We start from the raw sequence: 21,722 nt of genomic DNA, 5'->3' as shown, positions 1-21,722 counted from the left end.
CAGGTCTCAGTTAATTTGGAAGGTTTATTTTGCCAAGGTTGAGGACATGCCCGTGACACAACCTCAGGAGGTCCTGACAACATGTGCCCGAGGTGGCTGGGGCACAGTTTGGTTTTATACATTTTAGGGAGACATGAGACATCAATCGATATATGTAAGATGAACACAGCGGCCAGCTGCGGTGGCTCACGCCTGTAATCCCAGCACTTTGGGAGGCCGATGCGGGCAGATCACCTGATGTCAGGAGTTCAAGACCAGCCTGGCCAACATGGTGAAACCCCATCTCTACTAAAAATACTAAAATTAGCTGGGTGTGTTGGTGGGTGCCTGTAATCCCAGCTATTTGGGAAGCTGAGGGAGGAGAATTGCTTGAACCTGGGAGATGGAGGTTGCAGTGAGCCAAGATCACGCCACCACACTCCAGCCTGGGTCAGAAAGCGACTCTGTCTCAAAAAAAAAAATTGGTTTAGTCTGGAAAGGCGGGACAATTTAAAGCAAAAGCCATCAGGGAGGGAGCTTCCTGGTCACAGATAGGTGATACACAAACAGTTACATTGTTTTGAGTTTCTGATTAGCCTTTTTTTTGTCTTTTCCTTTTTGATCAGTCTTGCTCTGTCACCAGGCTGGAGTACAATGGCTTGATCTTGGCTCACTGCAATCTCCGCCTCCCGGGTTCAAGCGATTCTCCTGCCTCAGCCTCCGGAGTATCTGGGACTACAGGTGCGCACCACCAGTCCCCGCTAATTTTGTATTTTCAGTAGAGACAGGGTTTCACCATGTTGGCCAGGCTGGTCTCGAACTCCTGGTCTCAATGTGCACCACCGCGCCCAGCCTTCTGATGAGCCTTTTCAAAGGAGTCAATCAGATATGTATCTATCTCAGTGAGCAGAGGGTGACTCTGAATAGAGCGGGAGGCAGGTTTGCCCTGAGCAGCTTCCAGCCTGAATTTTCCTTAGTGATTCTGGGGGCCCAAGAGATTTCACATGTTTTATGTACTGATGTCGTGGTTCAACTTCTGGCTTCGCTCTCAGATATGGAAAGCTCTGACGAAGCTTCTTTTTACATCTGTTGGGTCTCAAATGCCTTCAGTTTAAAATAACCTTCATATCCACTCTGGGGTTCCAAGTGGGTCCCCACAGGTCGAAATAACCCAAGGAGGGTCCACGGGGGGGAGGAAAGTCGATCGAAGGCTGGCGGCTGCGGAAACCCAGGGCGGGCAAGGAAGGTCCCTGGAGGTTGATTTTCCGCAACGGAGCGGCTTTCAGAGGCGGCAGGTGAGTGGGTTCGAGGCAGGGCTCTGGGGCCGCTTTAGGAGAGAACGGGCTGAAGCCCCAAATTCGAACTTGGGGGCTGGACAGCGCAGGGCCTCAGCGCCCACGGTCTACCTGCGGCCCGGGCCTTATGTGCGCGAGGCCCAATTTCCACACGGCTGACGCCTCATTTCCAGCGAGCTGTCGGTGAGTCCCGGCGAGTCCCGACCCCTCTCTAACCAGACCCCTCTCTAGCAACGGCCTGACGGGCACGGTGTTGACCTCGGCCTCTGATCTCCGACCCCGCGCCGCGACCTCTCGTCGCCGGTCCCCTCGGAGCCGGGCGCGGTTTCCGGGGGACGCGTTTCCCGACGCACCGTGGGCCGCCCGGACCGCGCAGGACCGGGCAACTTCCGGTGGCGGCGCGGAGCCCTGGGCCCGGCTGCGGCCCGGCGGCGGCCCCGGCGCGGTGCGGGCGTTCGCGGCGCCCCGGGAGCGGCAGGGGCCCCGGGCAGCGGCGAGGCCGGAGCGGGGCGGGCCCGGGACACCGGCACCTGGCCCCCTCGGAGCCAAAGGCGCGCGGCGGACACGGCGGGGCCCTCGCGCGGTGAGGACGCGGAGGCGTGTGGGCTCCTGTCACTTCACATCGCAAACGCTGCCCGCCGCGTGGCTCCGGAGGAGTCTCGCGAGGGGCGCCCCTGTGGCGTTTCGGGCCAGCCGGGCCGCCTGGCCGGGTGCGGAGAAGGAAGCTCTGCCCTTCCCCTGGCCCGGCGCGGAGCCGATTCTCCCGGGAAGGGGCCGGGGGTCCTCGCAGGGCCGGACCGCGGCGTGGCCCTGCTGGGGTCCTAACTTCACCGCAGGGCGGCCTGCTCAGGGCCAGGCCCGCGGGGACGCTGGCGTCAAGGTTTCTTCCCCCTTCACGCCAGTCCTACCAGGCGGACATCGAGTCCCGCTCCCCAGGGAGGGTCAAGTCCCAGGGGTCCAGCGGCTCCCCCGAGGTCCGCTAGGAGGTGGCGGCACTGGAGTGGCCTTTCTCCAGCGTGCACCGACCCCCGCCTTTAGTGCCCCCGCGTGTGACCCAACAGTGGTACTGGAGCGGCCTTAGAAGAATGACCGCTGCCTCCGAGTTGAGTCTTAAGCCCCTCGTTGGGCCTGGCTGAACCCCGGGTCTGCGCCTTTCCCCCAGCCTGGAGACGATGCCAAAGCTGCAGGGCTTCGAGTTCTGGAGCCGCACCCTGCGAGGGGCCCGCCACGTGGTGGCCCCCATGGTAGACCAGAGCGAGCTGGCCTGGAGGCTGCTGAGCCGGCGCCATGGGGCACAGCTCTGCTACACGCCCATGCTGCACGCCCAGGTCTTTGTCCGCGACGCCAACTACCGGAAGGAGAACCTGTACTGCGAGGTGTGCCCCGAGGACCGGCCCCTCATCGTGCAGGTGCGCAGGAGGGGCTGTGGCTGCGGCCGTGGTTGGGTTCCCGGGCCCTGGAATGCCTGGGGAAAAACCCTTCCCTCTGTGGCTGGACACCACTTTCAGCCTTTCCAGAGACAGCTCAATTCCAGGAGGAGAGGGAGAAGGTGGCACCAGGCATGCAGAGTCCACGTGCCACAGCAGTGATTCCTGTGGTGGAGCCAGGGCTGCCAGGTGCACCTCCCAGAATCCAACCCCATTCTCTGGGAGCTGGCTCAGGCAGCCTGGGTGCTGTGAGGTTCGGAGCCCTGCTGGGGCCTCTGGATTGCTGCCTCACACTCACACTCCCTCTTCAGAACCAGTAGAGATGGCTCTGCTCTTCACAAGTCAGTGATTGTGGCTTCTGCCACAGTTCAGAAGAAAATCTGTAAATCCGGGTGGCTTGGGGACTCCTCCCGGCTTTGTCATATTGTAAGCCTCCACAGGACAGAGCACCCTCCTGCAGTGAACCTGGGCCCACACCCTCATGGGGTCACACCGGACCTCTCGTAGGGCTGGGCAGCAAGGGACTAGCGCCTGGCTGGGCCCATGGCTGACTCCTGCATCTTCTCCAGTTCTGTGCCAATGACCCGGAGGTGTTTGTTCAGGCGGCTCTCCTGGCTCAGGATTACTGTGATGCCGTTGACCTGAACTTGGGCTGCCCACAGATGATAGCCAAGAGAGGTGAGCTCCACGAGGAGCATGGGGGCACCCGGGGCAGGGCCAGAGCCAGCTCAGTGCAGCCCAGGTGTGGTGAGCGTGGAGGACGGCAGGCCCTGCCTCTGTCGTGACAGTGGCTCAGGCTGGAGCCAGCCGTCCTCTGTGCTCTGCCTCTGGAGGGTGGCTGTCCTCAGGCCTTGGGGGCTAGGGGCCGAGCCCTACTGGCTCTCTCTTCCGTCAGGGAGCTCCCTCTGCATAAACATGATTGCTGATATAGGGTCCCCATCACCCCCTTGCACTGCTGTGTGTGGGGCTGAGCCTGCTACCTCACCAGGCCCCTGAGGAGGTGTTACTTGGTTCCAGACCGTGCGGGGTGGGGGTTCCATTCAGCACCTTCTGAGCTTAGGCAGCTGGGCAAATAGAGCCCCTGAGTCTGACGCCAACAAACCACTGCTCTGACTGTCCCACTGCCCCAACTGGAGACACTGCTGGTTCTGGGGACCTGTGTCCCACCTGGCAGGGCAGCTCCTGGCCTGCGTGGATGCAGGTGAGGGTGCAGAGGGGGTGCAAGGCTTTGGCCCCACCAGCCTTAACACAGCTGCCAGCCAGGCCATGCTTGCTCTTTGCAGGTCACTATGGCGCCTTCCTGCAGGACGAGTGGGACCTGCTCCAAAGAATGAGTGAGTTGGCTGGGTGGGCGGTAAAGGACCCCCAGAGACCCTCAAGAGGGACACATGGGCACTGTCCACTTGGTTGGGGCTCAGGAGAGGGCAGGCATTGGCAGGAGGTCTCAGCATCACCCTGGGGCTTCCTGCCCACAGCAGCCTCTCTGATGGAAGGAGGTGGCTGTGAAGTTGCCTGTCCTGCGCCACCCACTCCTTAAAACCAGACAGTAGGTGCCAGGGTCCTTGCTCGGGCCCAGCCCCAGATGTCCTGGGAGACAGAGCCGGCCTTGGCCCTGCTTGTTTGAACTTCAGAGGGCTGGGGGAATGGCGGAGGGAGCCTGCCCAGCAACCTGAGGGAGATACCCAGATGGTGGCCCGGGCTGCCTCCCAGCCTCCCGGCAAAGCTTCCTGGACTCCGCTGTCTGCAGGGCCCTGGGCTCTGGGGTTTGGCCGCCAAAGTGAGAACAGCATGGCCCCTCAGAAACTGCCTCTCTTCTCCCCAGTTTTGCTGGCCCACGAGAAACTCTCTGTTCCTGTCACGTGCAAAATCCGTGTCTTCCCGGAGATTGACAAGACCGTGAGGTACGCCCAGATGCTGGAGAAGGCCGGCTGCCAGGTGAGCCCTGGGCTCGCGGGGGTGTCATGGGCCTCAGCTGGGCCTTTGTGCAGAGGACACAGCTGATGCTCTTCCTGTGTCCAGACACCGTGCACCGTCGGCCTCATGGGGGCAGTGGCCCTCTGACTGGCCTGTCCCCACTGGCTCTGAGTGCCACCACCCCAAGCCCAGGCCTCTACAACAGAAACTGCTTTCCTGGCTCCAGGGTTTTGTCCCTGTGGAGAGAGTAATGTCGGCATCTCTGACATGTTCTTAGTGTCACAGAGGCCGGCAGGGCCTCCTTTGGGGATACTCAGCATCTAGTCTCCCTAGAGGGTCAGGAAGGGGTCACCAGGCTGTCAACAGAGCTGCTCCCCTGCCTGTGTCCCCTGCACACTGAGCCTGGCCTGGCGCAGGCCTGGATGGGCTGCTGTCTCCAGGGGTGCCCCTCAAGTCACTCACCTTCTGAAGGCGGACAGCAACCTTGGTGACCCAGGGATGAGCTTGCCCAGGGGCTGCCGGGCCCAGGCCCCACTTTCCCCCCAGTGCCCCACTAGCCTGGAGTCAGCCTGGAGCCAGTCCCTCCCACACCTTTGGCCTTGGGCAGTGGGGATGCTGCCACTTCCCGGCCTGGCTCTTGCGTGGGCCTGGGCAGCACATGCAGCCTGAGGTTCCCACAGAGTGCAGAGGCCTTGGGGTAGGCCCCAGACGGCCATTCCTCAGCCCTGCTTCAGGAGCTGAGATGGTGAGGGAAAGGTCTCTGGAGTTGGGCATGGGGCACAGGGCTCAGAGGGGCGGAGGGGGCTCGGAGGGGCGGAGGGGGCTCGGAGGGGTGAAGTGGGGGCGGAGGGGGTGCGGACGGGCACAGGGGGCTCTGAGGAGCGGACTGGGGGCAGAGGGGGCGTGGAGGGGCGGAGGGGGCTCTTAGGGGCGGAGGGGGCTTGGAGGGGTCAAGTGACCACTGGTCTGTCTTAGTTGCTGACGGTGCATGGACGCACCAAGGAGCAGAAGGGGCCCCTGTCGGGTGCAGCATCCTGGGAGCACATCAAGGCCGTGCGGTGAGTGGATGTGGGCGGTGGGTGACACAGCCCTCAGTCCTTGGGGCTTTGCTAGGGGTCCCAGCTCCACACCTCAGGGTGCTCGGCACGCCTGACACCTCTGACCACCGAGGGGGCCGCGGCTGGGGACAGCATCACCTGGGTGCTGTCCCAGGTGGGTGGAAACAGGCGTTTCTCTGCCAACAGGAAGGCTGTGGCCATCCCTGTGTTTGCTAACGGGAACATCCAGTGCCTGCAGGACGTGGAGCGCTGCCTCCGGGACACGGGTGTGCAGGGCGTCATGAGCGCAGGTGGGCAGGGCCCAGGACAGCAGCCAGGGCCCCATGCACACGGCCTGATACCACTGCCCAGCTCGGTGCCTCCCACTGCCTACTGCCCTCCCCATGGTGCTGTTTGCAGATGGTGTTCATCGATCCCAGTCTGCTCTGATGGGCCTGAGCTGGGCTTGTCCCTTGTGAGGTGGCACAGAAGGGTGTCCTGAGTGTCCCAGGCCTTCCTGTGCCGTCCACCTAGAGCAACCCACGAGGTGTCCTTCCCTGCTCCTCCTCCCACAGAGGGCAACCTCCACAACCCTGCCCTGTTCGAGGGCCGGAGCCCTGCCGTGTGGGAGCTGGCCGAGGAGTATCTGGACATTGTGCGGGAGCACCCCTGCCCGCTGTCCTACGTCCGGGCCCACCTCTTCAAGCTGTGGCACCACACGTGAGTTGCCCCCTAAGGCAGAAGCCACGTTGGAGGGCTGCCCAGGCAGATACAGTCAGAGCCTACCTGGGGCATTTTGCAAGTTTTGTCAAAACAACTTGCTGCTAAGTCAGGTCTTGAGGGGCTGGGGTGACTTAGGAGCGGAGTTGGGCAGGAAGAGACACAGGTCCCCGTGTGCCCAGTGCTCAGCCGGGGGCCTGATGGTGGAGCCAGGAGCCCAGCCTGCGTGACAAGGCCTCTGTCTCAGGCTGCAGGTGCACCAGGAGCTGCGAGAGGAGCTGGCCAAGGTGAAGACCCTGGAGGGCATCGCTGCCGTGAGCCAGGAGCTGAAGCTGCGGTGTCAGGCAGGCGCTGGGGCTGGTGGGAGCCCGGCCTTGCAGGGGGTGAGGGGCTGGGGCCATGACCAGGGCCTTGGGCTTTTGCAGGAGGAGATATCCAGGCAGGAGGGAGTGAAGCCCACCGGCGACTTGCCCTTCCACTGGATCTGCCAGCCCTACATCCGGCCGGGGTGAGAGCCCAGCCAGCCCTGGGCGGGGATGTGCACCAAGGTGTGGGCTCCACCCTGTGCCCACAGTGCTGCACCTGCCCTGCTTGTCCTCAGCCATGATGGTCAGTCAGCTCCTACCCGAGGGAAAGGAGGAGGGAGGCCTCGGCTTCGAGCAGCACACACCTTCCACGTGCCCCTCGGTGTCCTTGGTGGAGGGTGCTGGTGGCTCAGCTGTGTCCTCCCTGAGTGGACACTCGGATTTTAAATCTTTTCTTCCATAAGATACTTCTCTGAGTTCCTCTGATCCTGGTGGATTTGCCCGTGGGTCAAGAGGTTGACCCCAGCTTCCGCTAGGTTCTCAGAGGTGAGGCCATCTGTGGCCACAGCCCTACCTGGAGCTGGTGGCTCAGAGCTTGGGGCTGCCCGAGCTGCGGACTCCATCTCAGAGGCCCCAGATCCCTAGTGGCCACTCCTGAGTGGGCTGCCCATGCTCCTCACAGCAACCGCACTCGCCACGGCCGTCTGGCCCCTCCTTAACCTGGGGCCTCACCCGGACTCAGACCTGTGTGGCTGTGGCTGCTGGGCCCGTCTCACGGTGTCCTTGGGCTCTGCCCACTGCCCTCCCCTCAGGCCCAGGGAGGGGAGCAAGGAGAAGGCAGGTGCACGCAGCAAGCGGGCCCTGGAGGAGGAGGAGTGTGGCACGGAGGTCCTGTCCAAGAACAAGCAAAAGAAGCAGCTGAGGAACCCCCACAAGACCTTCGACCCCTCTCTGAAGCGTAAGTGCTGCTTCCGCTGATGGGCCCGAGAGAGCCTCTTCATCACCCCCATCCTCCCTGTTGCCAGTAATAGGAACCCAGACTTGGTCAACAAGGCTCAAGGCCCAGAGCTGGAAGCAGACGCCTGGAGGGCTTGGCAGAGTGGTCAGCCAGACTTGGGGTCTGAGCACGGGGACCCTGTGCAGGCCGCAGCCCGTGCATGTGGGACATGGGCTCAGTGAGTCAGATGAGGCTGTGGGACAAGCCCTTCAGCCAGGTGCCACCCAGGTGGCCACCGAGGGGCTCGTCTACAGCTCAGGGCCTCGGGTCCCTGCGGCTGTCCCTGCCCAGCCTCACACAGGACACCTGAGCAGCTGCTGAGATGGAGGCTGGGGTCCCCAGGAGTGTGTGCATGGGTCTTGTTGCTGGGCCAAAGGCACGGGATGAGGCTGCTCACCCCTCTCCTCTTAGCCACCAGCGGCAAGGCCTCAGCCCAGTGCTGTCTCCCCTGAGACCCCTGGTGGCCGCTGGATCCTGGGCCAGCCCATCTGGGCCCTCAACAGGTGGCAGCCTCCCAGGAGATCTCTGACAGCTTTACAAGCTGCAGGGGAGACCAGCGATAACCCTGAAACCTTCCCATGTAACCCCCAGGGCGCTGGCCAGTCCAAGAGCAGCTGCCACATCAGCCTGGTGCCAGCAGTCCCTGCCTGCCACACTGCCCACCTGCCCCCCAGGCCACTGCATGAGGCAGCTGGGAGAGGCAGGAAGTGGGGCTTCGGGCTGAATTCTTGATTTGACCCTTCTTGGCCCTTTTGCTTGGGAGACCTGGAACTGAAGGGCATGGAACCCCCCTTGGACCCTGTGGGCGGGAAAACCACTCCCCTTGTCCCGGCCTGGGAGTGGGACAAATAAGGCTGTTCGTCCCGCGGGGGCCCCCAGCCCACCTGCTTCCTATCCGTTTCCTGCAGGATGGTGCCCCCTGCATCCCCTCACCCATCGCTCACGGAAGGAAAAGCAGACGTGGCCAGCCTGCATCCTCTTCCTTCCCCGAGCCTCCTGGCCTGGCTGGCCACAGCTGGCATGGACGCCATCAGCAGGCTCCGGGCAGGCAGACGGGGCAGCGCCCACAGCCAGGCCACCCTGGCCCTCACTCACCAGCACCCTTTTGTTCTTTTCCTAGCAAAATATGCAAAGTGTGACCAGTGTGGAAACCCAAAGGTGAGTGGGTTCCGGCTGCATGCCACCAAGGCTTCAGCTCCGGGGGTGGGCAGGGTGGTCTCCGCACTGCTTGCGGTGGCAGGTCTGGTGCCCACCCAGCTGGGTTTGCAACGTGGCCCAAGGTGGCGTGGATGCCTCAGGACGGCCCCTTGCTTCCAGCCAAGCCCCTGCCCAGGCCTGGAGTGGGAATGAGTCCGGGTGGGTTGGGGTGAGGGAGAGGCAGCTGGCTTGGGAGCAGTTCCCAGGGCTGCATCCAGGCTGTGGGCATCTGGCAGAGGCTTCCCCAGTGGGGCTGCTCCCCTGCTGGCCAGCCTGGCCCTGGGAGTGGTGCTGGCCACAGGCTCCCGAGCTTTCCTGTGCCCAGGGCAACAGATGTGTGTTCAGCCTGTGCCGCGGCTGCTGCAAGAAGCGAGCCTCCAAAGAGACTGCAGACTGCCCAGGTGAGGGCGCCTGCCACCCGCCCCGCAGCAGGCAAACAGACCCCTCTGCCTCCTGACCCCCGACTCCTCTCACTCGCTCTGCCAGGTCACGGATTGCTTTTTAAAACCAAACTGGAGAAGTCTCTGGCCTGGAAAGAGGCCCAGCCTGAGCTGCAGGAGCCTCAGCCGGCAGCACCCGGAACACCAGGTGGCTTCTCCGAAGTCATGGGCAGTGCCCTGGCCTGAAGGCCCAGAACCCCCACCCCCAGGACTGCTGCTGGAGCCTGGACACGTCCTACTTAAGAAAATGCCTTTTACTCAGGGAATCTCCTGCTACTTAATGTGGAAAGACACGCCCATGTCCCCCTTTGGCCCACTCTGGGGGCCTGGAAATGCTGCAGTGGGGAGCAGGCCCCAGGCTGGACCTGCCCTGTCCTCAGCACGCGTGTGCAAAAGTGAACAATAAATCATTTCAAAGATGCGAGAGCCCACAGCCTGTGACCACTGCCCCCTCAGACCCAGGGAGGCATGAGCCGGGGCAGGTGCGGTTGGGGCCAGTGGGGGCTTCTGAACAACAGGATACATCTAAATGAAGGCAGCATCTGCGCAGACGAAAGTGGGGGCTTAGGTCCCCTCCCCACCTCCCCTAGGCGCCTTCATAGGCAAGTGGGCAGAGCCTCCGGGAGCTTCCTGATGCCTCACAGCCTTGGAAGCACTGCCTGCGAGGCACAGTGGCTGCTGCTGGGGGCTGTTGAATCCGAGGGCCAGGCTGCTCATTTCTCTCACCAGGCCCTGCCTCCAAACCCAGCCCCAGGGAGACAGCCCTCAGGAACCCAAGGCCACCCAGGGGTGACCACAGCCTGCACAGCACAAAAGAACAGCCAAGAGCAACACTGAGTCTGCTCTTTAATGGACACCGCCCACTTGTCTGCACCTGACTGAGGCGGGAACAGGAGGGGTCTGGGAAATGGTGCCGCTGGGCCTGGGTGCCACACAGTCTGCTCCCTGGGGACAGAAACCCACAGGGTCGAGCCCTGCAGGCCTCTCCTTCCAGGAAGGGCCACAACTAGCAGCCGCCTGCCTCCTCAGCCCCAGCAAGGGCACACAGGCTGGGTGGCACCCGGCGCCCAGGCCCCTTAGCTGGGCCGCAGGCAGCACTGAGCCGCCTGGAGGTCAGGAGGTCCGTGGAGATGGGGAGGGGGTGCAGATGTCCTGGAGGCCAAGGTCCACCCCTCACATGTTGGTGCTCATCCGGGACTGGCTGTTGGCTGGAGTCAGCTCCCCCTGGCTCCCTTCTCTTGGGGGGGACTGCAGGGGAGACAAGCAGCAGCTCAGCCACCAGGCCCCACACACCATGCGCCCGCCCACCCTGACGCCAGCCCACCTTGACGTGGATCTGGTTGCGGAGCACAGCTGCGCGCAGCATCATGGCCTTGGCGCGGCGCTGGAACTCCTTGCCCATCAACAGAGACTTCTCAAAGGTGGTGCTGCGCTGATCCACGTCCCGGGCGTACAGGATCTGTGCAGGCACAGGCTCAGTGGGCCCAGGCTCACCCCCGGCTGCCCCCACCGCCCCGCAGCCCGCAGCCACCTTGCTGTGTGAATCCACCCGGGCACTGATCAGCCCCTCCAGGATCAGCTGCGTCAGCTCATCCTCCAGGGCGGCCACCGTGGTATTGAAGGCTGCCGCCATCCTATGCATGTCGGCTGACACGTAGGGGCTGAAATACTGCAGGGCAGAGGAAAGTCAGCTCCACAGCCCCCCGTATGCCCGCCCGCCGTGCGCCAGCCTGACCCCCACACTTACCTGGATGAGGGCACGGTTGCGAATCTGGGTGTACAGGGTCCTGACATGAGGGGCCAGATACATGTCCAGGAGCAGGTTGTCCTGGGGAAGGGGCTGGTCAGGACCAGGACGGGAGGCCAGGCAGGGCCCCACCTCACCCCCATCCCAGGCGGGGCCCCACCTTCATCTCGTCCAGCATCTTGAGACATGAGGCGTACTTGGACTCATAGAATTTGAAGATGATGTCTCGGACCTGTGGCTCCAGCTCCAAGAACAACTTGAAGGAGCTGGTGAGGCAGACCCCTCAGAGCTCTGTCCTCTGCCTGCTCCTCCCTCCAAGTGGCCAGTGGGACACCAGTCCCCAGACAAACACCTGAGAAAACGCTGGGGCCAGGGGGCCAGGACACGCAAGGCCAAAGCAGCAGCCATGGAGAGGGATGGGGACTGCCTTCAGGGCTGCAGGACCAGGGCACCTACCTGCTGGAGATGACATTGCGCTGCAGCTCCTGCCGGTCAAAGGTAGCCAAGGCACACAGGCCACCGTAGATGGCCACGTTGCTGGGGGACAGCAGCTGAGGAGCAGAGACCCGGCATCACAGGCAGTGAAGGGCCAGGCCACCCCTGCCTGCCCATCATCCGCTTGGAGAATGCCTAAGACCCCACTTGTGAGAGACCTCACCCTCCTACAGAAGCAGCCCGACCCATGAGCCCATGCTCTGCCTCCCAAGTCCCCAGAGAGCGCCTCACCTCAGGGAAGTCACAGTGATCAAAGCAAGCCAGCAGGAGGCACTTGGCAGCCTGCTTGTACTTCCTGGCGGCCAGCTCTGCCAAGCCTAGTGGAAGGAGCCGGGGGCGGGGCGGGGGGAGAGGGGGTAAGACCCCAGAACCTGGGGAAGCCGCTAATGCCTGGAGACCAGGGAGAACGCTACCACCAGCCGGCTCGCTGGCCTCTCCTGCCCTGGGAGCTGTTCCTCAGTGCTGGGGCAGATGTTCTAGTCATGGGTGGAAACAGCCCCACCAATGCCGAGCAGGCTCCCTGAAGCCAGGCGTGCAGGGAAGCCTTAGGCGCTAGCATGGCTGCAAAGGACACCCCGGTTCAGAGCAGCTCGGGCCGGCAGACCTGCCTCAGACCCACAGTGACAGCAGCCAGACACTGACCACATGTCACCCACTGGCTTCCCTAGAGCAGACTTTAGGCACCACCTACACCTGTACATGTGCCCACAACATCCTGCGCCCTGCCAGGGAAGGTTTCCCTGGCTGAGGCAGGGACCAGCCTACTACCCTGGGCTGGGAGGACTCAGCAACACGGGAACGTGGGGCCAGCTGGGCGTGACCCAGGCCCTCACCTGCGGCACACTTGAGCTTGGTGAGGATGGCCTGGGTCTGGCTGTCACGCTCTCCTCGCTGCTGTAGGAGGAAGCCACATGCGTGAGGCCCATGTCCCACATTTCCTAGAGCTCGATGCCCAGCCCCCAGACTGAGAGGGGATGAAGGCAGATTCAGATTTGGGGGAGAATGAGGTGGGGGAGGATAGGAGGGGCCAGCAGTGGTCAGGAATCCTGGGGCAAGGTCTCTGAGGAGGTGGCCCGTACCTCGGCAATCTCTGGGGTGGACTCAGCCTTGCTGACATAGCTGAGCACATGAGACCAATTCTGCAAGTAAACGCTGACCTGGCGGGTGGGGAGGCAGAGCCAAGTGAGCCTGGGCACCCCAATGGCCCAGCCATGCTGCCCACCCCCGCCCGCCGAGGCAGGCCGACCTTGATGACATTGAGGCACATGTTGATGACGTGTTTGGCGCTGGTGCAGTAGTCCCGGGCCCGGGAGTAGCACTTGAGGGCGTTGCTGAGGTCCCCACAGTCCAGGTAGTGGTCGCCCAGGTCGTCGTGGCCGCGCCGGATGCTCTCCTTGATGGAGTTGCCCTTGTAGTTCTTCAGGTCTGTGTCCAGCTTCTCCAGCTTCAGCAGGGCCTTCTTCCGCGTGGCCTCCACCCAGGCCGTGTCCAGGGGTGGGGGCTCCACGCCGCTCTCAGGGATGGCGTCGGGTGCGTTCTGCAGCTCCCTGAGAGAGGACCTGGCCGTCAGGATGGCGACGGTCACGGGGGCCAGGGAGGAGGGGAGGAAGCCGCCAATCTCAGGCTGCCCTCAAAGGCCCAACCGGCACACAGGTGGGCACCTCCCGCTGGCCTCAAACCCCACCTCCAGGGACCAGTCTGCACCAGGGCCACAGAGAGAACTGCTGCCCCAGGAGCCTACAGCCAGGTGGGGAAACCAGCAGGGAGGCAGCCCCTGAGCCACAGTCTCCAACAGCTTGGAATCAAGCTGGGCCTTGGAATCAAAGCCCTGCGTGCACACGCACAGGAGAAGCCACACACACACAGGGCACTTCCACTGCTGGCCAAAAGAGAGCGAGAGCTCTACCCGCCCGACTTCCCAGCACAGGGGTGGGAGTTGCAGGGCACAGGAAGGGGGCCCAGTCCCAGGCACCTGCTCCCTTGGTGGCCTCTGCTTCCTCTCACCAAGCCCCTGGCCTCACCTGGTGGCCTCTGAGAGCTTGCGGTGGATCTCCTCATACATGTCCACGTTAAAGGTTCTCTGCACGAAGGAGAGGGCCATCTTCAGGGCCTCCACCCGCAGCGTGGGGCAGTGATCAGCAATGAACTGCAGCCGTTCGATGCGCATCAGGCCGCTGTAGCTGGCTGCATACTGCTCCAGATCCTGGGAGCAGGCGCAGACAAGGGTCAGGCAGGATGTGAGGTGGGACCCTGGCCCCAGGCCCTGAGGGTCAGGAGTTGGGGCCCGACTGTCCCAGCCAGAATGTCGCCCTGGGCCCATAACAGGAACCGGGCATGGGGGTGTGAGACTGACTGCTGTCCCAGGCGCTGCAGAGACCGCTGGGGTGGGCCTGGGGCAGGAGCCTCGGGAGTGGGACCCTGCACTGGGGGGCTTTCGGGGATAGACACCCAGTAGTGACTGCTGGTCGCCAGGCTGAGCGGGGAGGAGACCTGCCCTGGCTTCTCCATGAGCAGCGTCTGAAGCTGGGCTACAAGCCTCATGTGAGTGCGCAATCAGAAACGCTGATGGTTTCAGGGTCAGAAAAAGACGACAGAAATCACGGAGAAGGATCATTCCACCTGCTGTGCAGGCTGCAGCGGGGAGTCTGCCCTGGACCCCTCAGCAGGACTGATACCTAAGGTCCCCCCACTGGGCTCCGTACCAGGCTGGGGTTCTCCACCACGTAGTTGACGTCGGGTGCATTCTGCGGGTCTTCCTGGGGGTCCACGTCGATCTGCATGGGCTCCACGGCCCCCTGCAACATGGGCCAGGCACCTGGCACCTCGTCCTGGGGACTGCCCCAGGAGGGCGAGAGACCCGCACTGTTCTCTGAGGTCAGCTGTGCCCGAGATCTTCCAGGCCAATGGGACCACGCTCCCGCCGCTGCTGTCCCCCAGGTGTGCCCTCCCAGTCACCTTCGCCCCCACCCAGGCTCCTATGCCAGCACATCAGGGAGGGGTCTCCTCACAAGACTCTAAGGCTCAGAAGCAGAAACCCCTCGCTTGATTCTAGCCGCTCATCTCTGAAAGCCAGAAAGTAGACAGGGGACAACCAACTACACAGGGGCCTCTGAGGGCCCCTACACGTTCCCAGCCACCATCCTGATGTAGTTTCCTCCAAGCCACGGAGAAGAACGGGACGCCACCTCAACCCCAGGAGGCAGGAGGACCAGCCCCCGGAATCTGTCCTGAGCAGCGGAGCAGCAATACTGGGCTGAGAGTCACGCCACGGGGTTGGGAGAAGGGGAAAAGAGTCATCTCAGGGAGCCTCATGGCCCCCAGCTGGGAGACACAGAGAAGCCAGGATCTCGGCTTAAAACAAAACAGGCTGGAAAAGCCGCTGTGCCGGGCACCTGCCGGACCCGTTGGGCCTCCCGCGCTCCTTCGGGAAAAGCAACAAGAGCTCGGCTCCCTCCGCAGGCCCCGGGCCCACCGGGGCTCCCTCCCCTCCTGCGCTTGGCACTGCGTCCCTGTCCTCGGCCAGCAGAGCAGCAGGGGCCCAGCCACAGCAGGGGCGGCCGGGGCCCTGCTCCCCCCTCCCTCGCTCGGGGGTCCCTGTCCTGGAAGGTACCTCGTAGAGCAGCGTACAGGCCGACAGGCTGGCGCTCAGGCTGAAGTCCCCGGCCGTGCCGGGCAGGACGAGGTCTGACCTACTGCTGTGAGGGGTGCAGTACAGATCTGTCACTGACGAGGAGGCCGAGCTGGGGGCCGAGCTATCCCTCATTCTGTCCTGACTTTCTGCACCCCCCGACCCTGACACAGAGCTGGCTGGCTGCTGAAGGGAGAAAGAGCGTTAGCGTCGGGGCGGCCGGGAACCTCTCCCGTGAGCTGCTGGGAGGGGAGGCGGGGCGGGCGCGGCCCGGCGGCCCCCGATCGCAGCGCGCAGCCACGGCGGAGACGCGCCCTCAGCCCTGCAGCCCCCGACGCGCGCTGCCCGCGGAGGCCCGGCACGGAGCGTGCCCGGCCGACTCCAGGCGCAGGCCCCGCGCCCCTGCTCGACCTCAGCCCGGCCCCAGTGGCGGGGGGCGCGGGGGCGCGGAGGCCCAGGGCGACCTCGGCTCGTTACCTGCAAGTTAAACACCTGAACCGGCAGCGGCATCTTGCACCCACCCCGCCGCGGCGTGCCGTCCACTTCCGGGGCAGCGGAGCCGTCGCTTCCGGGGCGCGGGGCGGGGCGGGGCCGCTGCATTCTTAAAGGGGCCGCCGCCCACCCACGGCTCTGGCCAGGTTCTCCGCTCCCGGCGCCGGGGGTCCCGGCGGCCGCATGAGCCGCGCGCGTGGGGCGCTGTGCCGGGCCTGCCTCGCGCTGGCCGCGGCCCTGGCCGCGCTGCTATTACTGCCGCTGCCGCTGCCCCGCGCGCCCGCCCCGGCCCGGACCCCCGCCCCGGCCCCGCGCGCGCCCCCATCCCGGCCTGCCGCCCCCAGCCTGCGGCCCGACGACGTCTTCATCGCGGTCAAGACCACCCGGAAGAACCACGGGCCGCGCCTGCGGCTGTTGCTGCGCACCTGGATCTCCCGGGCCCGCCGGCAGGTGCGCCGGACCCCGACCCCGACGGCGAGCCCCACGCCCACCCGCCCCGCCTCCCAGGGTCTAGGCCCGGCCCAGGCCCCCGGAGGCTCCGCGCGAGGCGGGTCGGTCCCCGGCCTGGGCAGCGCCCCCGAAGCCTCATAGATTGTTTATCCCCCAGACGTTTATCTTCACCGACGGGGACGACCCTGAGCTCGAGCTCCAGGGCGGTGAGTGTCCCCCCGCCCCGGCTCCCGTGGGACCTGCCCCCCCGAGCCCTCCTCGCTCCGAAGCCACGGCCCCTTCGCTGCTGTGGGTGCCCTTCTCTGCCCAGGCTCCCGAGGCCCGGGGAGGCCCCGACGCTGCCCAGGTCACGCGGCCTGCGGAGGGCCCACCCTGCCAACCAAGCTCTGCTCCCCACCAGCCTCTCACAGTGGCCGCTTCCCGGGGCGTGGGGCTAGTGCCACGTCCCCTGAAGAAGCGCCAGTAGGGAATCCGCCCTTCCAGGCCAGGTCAGGGCGAGCTGCCTCCGTCCTGTTTCCACTCAAGAGATCCCAACTGATGGCCGCCTGCTTCAGTCTCGGGGGCACCAGCAGGGTCAGCGCGTGAGGGCTAGGGCTGTGGTTGGACCCAGGCAAGGTGTCCAGGCATGTCAGACAGCCACGTTGTGCCCTGGCCTTTGGGGGCAGGTGGGGCACAGGCCTTACCCCAACCCCAGTGCCAGCCTCTACGTGGGTGCTTCCCGTGTCTCTGACTCGCAGGTGGCCGTGTCATCAACACCAACTGCTCGGCGGTGCGCACCCGTCAGGCCCTCTGCTGCAAGATGTCCGTGGAGTACGACAAGTTCATTGAGTCCGGGCGCAAGTACGCGGCGCTGACCCGACCCGCAGAGAGCCCAGAGCCAAGCTGGGTGGGGGCCTCCTGTCCAGCCGTGCCAGGCCCTCGTGCCCAGGACTCCCCTCGCCCACAGGTGGTTCTGCCACGTGGATGATGACAATTATGTGAACCCCAGGAGCCTCCTGCATCTGCTCTCCAGCTTCTCACCCAGCCAGGACGTCTACCTGGGGCGGCCCAGCCTGGACCACCCCATCGAGGCCACCGAGAGGGTCCAGGGTGGCAGAACTGTGAGTGTCGGAGCAGACTCCTTCCTTCACACCAGCCCGGGAGGCACAGCAGAGAGCATGGAAAGCTGTCTTGAGAAGGGCATAGGGTTGGGAGCCCAAGCTGATCTACCCAGGTGGTTTGCATGTGGTGTTTCAGGAGCAGGCCAGGAGGCCCTCACCTTACTGGGCAGAGAGGGGGTGTCTGGGCCAGGTGAGGAAGGTGTGGAGGCCACGGGTCAATGGCCTGCAGAAACCCCCGGCCCTTCTTGCCCCAGAAAGCTTCTGTTACCTGGGTGGGATCTCCTAAGGGGCAGCTTAATAAAGATGCCTGGGGAATCCCATGAAGAGTCAGGGCTGAGAAGCCTTGTCCCGGGCAGCTCTGACTGGCACCCCATCTTCAGGTGACTACGGTGAAGTTCTGGTTTGCTACTGGTGGGGCCGGTTTCTGCCTCAGCAGAGGCCTTGCTCTCAAGATGAGCCCATGGGCCAGGTGAGTGGGGGTCCAGCTGCCTGGGCTGGGAGGCGGAGGCTGAGACCTGAAAGGTGCTGACCGGCCTCCCCCCAGCCTGGGCAGCTTCATGAGCACAGCTGAGCAGGTGCGGCTGCCGGATGACTGCACAGTGGGCTACATCGTGGAGGGACTCCTGGGCGCCCGCCTGCTGCACAGCGCCCTCTTCCACTCTCACCTGGAGAACCTGCAGAGGCTGCCGCCGGACACCCTGCTCCAGCAGGTACAGGCGCCACTCCGGGTGCCTCTGCCACATGGGCTTTGCCCCACCCTGACTACCCCAGGGGCCCCACTGCCCCGGCCCGATGTCCGGCTGAGCAGGCAGGTGGGATTTGCATGTGGCTGGGGGTGGACCCTGGACAGGCCCCTTGGCCTGCTGGACACAGGGTCCTCAGGTACAGATGGAGTATGGTGTCTGGGGCAGAGGAACGAGGGGAGAAGCACAGTTCTCGGGCCAGGGAGGCCCCATGCCAGCTGGGCAGTGGGTGTGGTCTGTATGGTGATGGTGAGTCGGAGCAGGTCCCATCACATGGAGCAGGGAGGGAATGAGGGTCAGCTTTGCTCTGGAGGTTTCAGATCCCTACTTTCTGTCCCCCAGGCTCCACCTGAGGTGTCCCCCTGCTCAGCTCATGCCACACTTCAATGCTGTTCCCAAGCTTGGCCTCCCCAAGGACTTGGGGAGAAGGGGGTGGGCAAGGGGGCTCTAGCAGGGCTCCTGGCCAGGGGGAGGCGTGGCCCGAGACCAGACCAGGCCACACACTCTGCCCACACCGTTCTCTCCCAGGTTACCTTGAGCTATGGGGGTCCTGAGAACCCACATAACGTAGTGAACGTGGCTGGAGGCTTCAGCCTGCATCAGGACCCCACACGGTGAGTGGGTAGTGGCATGGGTAGGCCCTAAGCCCCACAGGGGCTCTGGCATCAGCACGCCCACCCACAGCCCTGACCCCCACTTCTCCCTCTACTCACAGCTCTGACCCCCACTTCTCCCTCCACCCACAGCCCTGACCCCCACTGCTCCTTCCACCCACAGCCCTGACCCCCACTTCTCCCTCTACTCACAGCTCTGACCCCCACTTCTCCCTCCACCCACAGCCCTGACCCCCACTGGTCCCTCCACCCACAGCCCTGACCCCCACTTCTCCCTCCACCCACAGCCCTGATCCCCAGTGCTCCCTCCTCCCACAGCCCTGACCCCCACTTCTCCCTCCACCCACAGCCCTGACCCCCACTTCTCCCTCTACCCACAGCCCTGATCCCCACTTCTCCCTCTACCCACAGCCCTGACCCCCACTTCTCCCTCCACCCACAGCCCTGACCCCCACTTTTTCCTTCCCCAGGTTTAAGTCTATCCACTGCCTTCTCTACCCAGACACAGACTGGTGTCCCAGGCAGAAGCAGGGCGCCCCGACCTCTCGGTGACACCAACCACCCCTGACCCAGGGCTGCCTGGCTCTGTCCCAGGCGCGGGGAGCCAGAGCCCCCTATGGCCTCGGTGGGCTCCCTCAGATGCCATGGCTACACCAGTGAGATGCAGGCACCTGGCAGACCCTCTGGCTAACCTGCAGCCCCCCCCTCCCAGCCCCTGGTGGGCTGCGGTGATGGGTGTTTTGGGAGAACGAAGACAGCTAGGCTGATGGCCAGGGCCGCAGTGCCCCTCCCCCCGACCCAGCCGCAGAGTTGATCCCATGGGAACAGGCTTCTACCCCAGCACTTGAGCACCTGGGAGGGAGCTGCCATCCAGGCTCCATTACCTGTTGCTGAAGGCGGGTGCTAGGCTGATTAGGTGCCGAAGAGCAGGCTCCAAGCCAAGGTCCTGGCCTAGCCACGGCCATTGCAAGGGCTCAGCCTGGCAGGCTTTGTGGGGGACGCCGCCCTCTCTGCCGCAGGCCGGGTGCATGGCCGGGCACCACAGTGGGACTCAGGCTCGGGAAGGTCATGCTCTCGGCCAGAGCTTTGCTCCCAGTCCGGGCGCTTCATTCGGAGGCCTCTTGACTGGGACCACAGAGATGTTTTCTCCGCTCTGACTTGTGGCTCGGGACTACTTTCTGGGTCGTGCTCCTGCCCCACCGTGCCTGGGCCCGTAAACAACAGGAGTCTTTGTTCCGCTGACCTGCCCATCCCACCTCCCTGCCTGGTGCCTTCCATGGAGGGAAATGGGACAGGGGCCGTCATCTCCCCTCTGCCTCCTGCTTTGCTGTTGCCGAGCACGAGTAAAGTCTCTGTCCTTACTCCACATGGCTCCTGTCTTAGTCACCCACCAGCCCAGCTCTCCTCGGGTCCCTGCCATGTCCCCCTTCTACCCCAGGAAGGCTCTGTCCCAGGCAGGGCTGTATCCTTGCCGTCCTGCCCACCCAGCCTTGAACCCACCAGACTCTTCTTTGGAAGCCAAAATCTCCAGCAGAGGTGGCGTGCGAGGGTCCTGCCGGGAGGGACGGACACCGGACGCTGCCCTGAGAGGCCGCCTTCCTGAGCATCGTGCTTGCCTCCTCCCGTGTGTTGTGTGGAGCCAGGTGCACGTGGGTGTGTATGAGGGTGGGTGTGCATGGGCGTGTACACGAGGCTGAGTGGACACATGAGAGCGGGTGTCTACGTGCATATAGGTGAGCATCCACCCTGTGTGCGTCTGTGTGCATCAGTGGGTGTGTGCGTGGCAGTGTCTGCGTGTGTGGGTGTGTGCACTTGTGCATGGGTGTGTGGAGAGCAGAGAGGAGGCACCCACATAACCCGCGTGGAGTTCGCTGGTTTCTGTCTCATTTGTGCTCAGCCTGGAGTAGAAGGCACCCCAAGGAGACTTGAGGTTAATCATGACTGTGTCCTCAGCCAACAGCCCAGGCCCCTGGCTTTATCCACTGCAGGCTCTGGGCTGGGAGAGGAATTCTTGGGCTCAGAACAAGTGTTGGGTGAATTTCAGCAAGTCTGAAACCTGCATTTCGACAGAAACGAGAGAAAAGTGAATTCTTGAAAATTGCTGCAGAATTGTTGACGCCCCAAGAGAAGGCGTCCCCTGCGTCCCCTGCGTCTGCAGTGGGCGTCTGCCCGCGTGGCCTCGGGGCCTCATGCTGGCTCTCCTGGATGCACGGTCTGGGTGTTGCGCCTTCCTCTGACCTCATGTGGACCTCCCTCCCAAGCCTGCGCCACACGGGCCCGGCATCCTTGGAGTGTGGGGAACGTGGACTAGAATGCCTTCACGCCACTAGAAAGGGTGTCTAGGGACAAAGTATCCCCAGTGGGTTGTTTCCAGGGCATGAGGCTCTAGCAAATCTTGGTGGACACGCGCTTTCCGGAAGAGTCCAGCTTGCAGCTCCTCTGAGAAAATAATGTATCTGTTTTACCTCAACTCTACCAACACTGGTCTTAAACCTAAAGCATGTTATTGCTGTCTAACAGAAAGGAGATGGTCATTCGTGTTTAAGCCACACTCTGAGGTTGCACAGTGCCCGGTCCGGGAGGTCACCCTGTCTCGTTTATCCTCCCTATTTCTTTTGGCCTAAGTTCAGGTCCACGAGGTCCTGAGGCTTTTCTCCTAAGTCACCAGTTACGCTGCTCCCTTTTGTATTGTTGGGTTATGTTTATAAACGTTTCAAATCAGCAGTTTTCCACTTTGATTCAAATAACCATTCCCGGGCAGGGCCAGTCCCAGGCTCGATGTTCTGGGAAGAGCCTCTGGCCGTTCCAGGCCCAAGTCCCTGCTGGACCCAGTTGGCTCCAGCTACAGAGAGACAGCATGGACGGGGGTGAGGCGAGAACCAGGGCCGGCCACCCCTCTGGAGGAAACGGGGCTTGGAGGAGGCAGGGGGGCTCCAGGGGGCCGGCCTGGTGAGAAGAAACCAGCCAAGGTCCCATAGGCAGGTGCTGTTAGGCCCGCAAGGCAGCGACGTGGTAACAGGCACAGGTCACGTGGAGCGTGTCACGGCACCTGATGAGACAGTGTCCACACTCAGTGGACACCTCCCTTCAGCCCTAGGAGCTTCGAACAACGCAGGAAACCACCAGCTCCAACATGTCCAGA

At 63.6% G+C, this 21,722-nt stretch overlaps 3 protein-coding genes across 18 annotated transcripts; 2 read left to right on the top strand and 1 right to left on the bottom strand.

Moving 5' to 3' along the window:
• The first annotated feature begins 1,660 nt into the window (after positions 1–1,660).
• Positions 1,661–9,732, top strand: DUS1L (dihydrouridine synthase 1 like). 3 transcript variants are annotated; one of them, XM_054456573.2, is made up of 14 exons: positions 1,661–1,857; positions 2,437–2,683; positions 3,271–3,379; positions 3,985–4,035; positions 4,524–4,636; positions 5,591–5,673; positions 5,860–5,963; positions 6,228–6,372; positions 6,620–6,716; positions 6,798–6,880; positions 7,490–7,635; positions 8,795–8,832; positions 9,205–9,272; positions 9,358–9,732. In XM_054456573.2, exons 2-14 carry the CDS (start codon positions 2,447–2,449, stop codon positions 9,374–9,376), a joined length of 1,293 nt encoding a protein of 430 aa, XP_054312548.1. In that variant the 5' UTR covers positions 1,661–1,857; positions 2,437–2,446; the 3' UTR covers positions 9,377–9,732. The 3 variants fall into 3 exon arrangements, with proteins under 3 accessions (XP_054312548.1, XP_054312547.1, XP_054312546.1); XM_054456572.2 differs by having other exon boundaries at positions 9,197–9,272; XM_054456571.2 differs by lacking the exon at positions 9,205–9,272.
• A 408-nt stretch (positions 9,733–10,140) lies between these two features.
• On the bottom strand, positions 10,141–16,590 carry GPS1 (G protein pathway suppressor 1). Of its 14 annotated transcripts, none has more exons than XM_063656024.1 (14): positions 16,532–16,590; positions 15,164–15,367; positions 14,256–14,348; positions 13,575–13,756; positions 12,800–13,112; positions 12,633–12,710; positions 12,387–12,447; positions 11,785–11,870; positions 11,515–11,609; positions 11,219–11,324; positions 11,059–11,139; positions 10,843–10,980; positions 10,636–10,770; positions 10,141–10,559 (listed from the first exon to the last, which is right to left on the bottom strand). In XM_063656024.1, exons 2-14 carry the CDS (start codon positions 15,314–15,316, stop codon positions 10,485–10,487), a joined length of 1,596 nt encoding a protein of 531 aa, XP_063512094.1. In that variant the 5' UTR covers positions 15,317–15,367; positions 16,532–16,590; the 3' UTR covers positions 10,141–10,484. The 14 variants fall into 14 exon arrangements, with proteins under 14 accessions (XP_063512094.1, XP_063512095.1, XP_054312534.1 ...); XM_063656025.1 differs by having other exon boundaries at positions 12,387–12,444; positions 12,800–13,100; positions 16,532–16,547; XM_054456559.1 differs by lacking the exon at positions 16,532–16,590 and adding an exon at positions 15,659–15,781.
• Positions 15,857–19,941, top strand: RFNG (RFNG O-fucosylpeptide 3-beta-N-acetylglucosaminyltransferase). The gene is made up of 8 exons (XM_054456574.2): positions 15,857–16,123; positions 16,281–16,329; positions 16,861–16,963; positions 17,070–17,223; positions 17,604–17,692; positions 17,768–17,933; positions 18,495–18,580; positions 19,051–19,941. Exons 1-8 carry the CDS (start codon positions 15,857–15,859, stop codon positions 19,130–19,132), a joined length of 996 nt encoding a protein of 331 aa, XP_054312549.1. The 3' UTR covers positions 19,133–19,941.
• Positions 19,942–21,722: the final 1,781 nt, after the last annotated feature.

Source organism: Pongo pygmaeus, chromosome 19 (assembly GCF_028885625.2).
Source record: "Pongo pygmaeus isolate AG05252 chromosome 19, NHGRI_mPonPyg2-v2.0_pri, whole genome shotgun sequence".
NCBI lineage: Eukaryota > Metazoa > Chordata > Mammalia > Primates > Hominidae > Pongo > Pongo pygmaeus.
This window is presented reverse-complemented; position numbering and strand designations above follow the sequence as displayed.

What these genes read in the sequence shown, in the direction of transcription:
- DUS1L (XM_054456571.2), top strand. Translation starts at nt 2,447, where the DNA reads ATGCCAAAGCTGCAGGGCTTCGAGTTCTGGAGCCGCACCCTGCGAGGG. An exon ending in GAGCACATCAAGGCCGTGCG is followed by an intron (nt 5,674 to 5,859) that starts GTGAGTGGATGT and finishes CTCTGCCAACAG; the next exon opens with GAAGGCTGTGGCCATCCCTG. An exon ending in TTCAAGCTGTGGCACCACAC is followed by an intron (nt 6,373 to 6,619) that starts GTGAGTTGCCCC and finishes CCTCTGTCTCAG; the next exon opens with GCTGCAGGTGCACCAGGAGC.
- GPS1 (XM_054456559.1), bottom strand. Translation starts at nt 15,781, where the DNA reads ATGCAGCGGCCCCGCCCCGCCCCGCGCCCCGGAAGCGACGGCTCCGCT. An exon ending in AAGCTCTCAGAGGCCACCAG is followed by an intron (nt 13,113 to 13,574) that starts GTGAGGCCAGGG and finishes CCTGACGGCCAG; the next exon opens with GTCCTCTCTCAGGGAGCTGC. An exon ending in GGGTGGATTCACACAGCAAG is followed by an intron (nt 10,771 to 10,842) that starts GTGGCTGCGGGC and finishes GTGCCTGCACAG; the next exon opens with ATCCTGTACGCCCGGGACGT.
- RFNG (XM_054456574.2), top strand. Translation starts at nt 15,857, where the DNA reads ATGAGCCGCGCGCGTGGGGCGCTGTGCCGGGCCTGCCTCGCGCTGGCC. An exon ending in TGAGCTCGAGCTCCAGGGCG is followed by an intron (nt 16,330 to 16,860) that starts GTGAGTGTCCCC and finishes TCTGACTCGCAG; the next exon opens with GTGGCCGTGTCATCAACACC. An exon ending in CGGACACCCTGCTCCAGCAG is followed by an intron (nt 17,934 to 18,494) that starts GTACAGGCGCCA and finishes GTTCTCTCCCAG; the next exon opens with GTTACCTTGAGCTATGGGGG.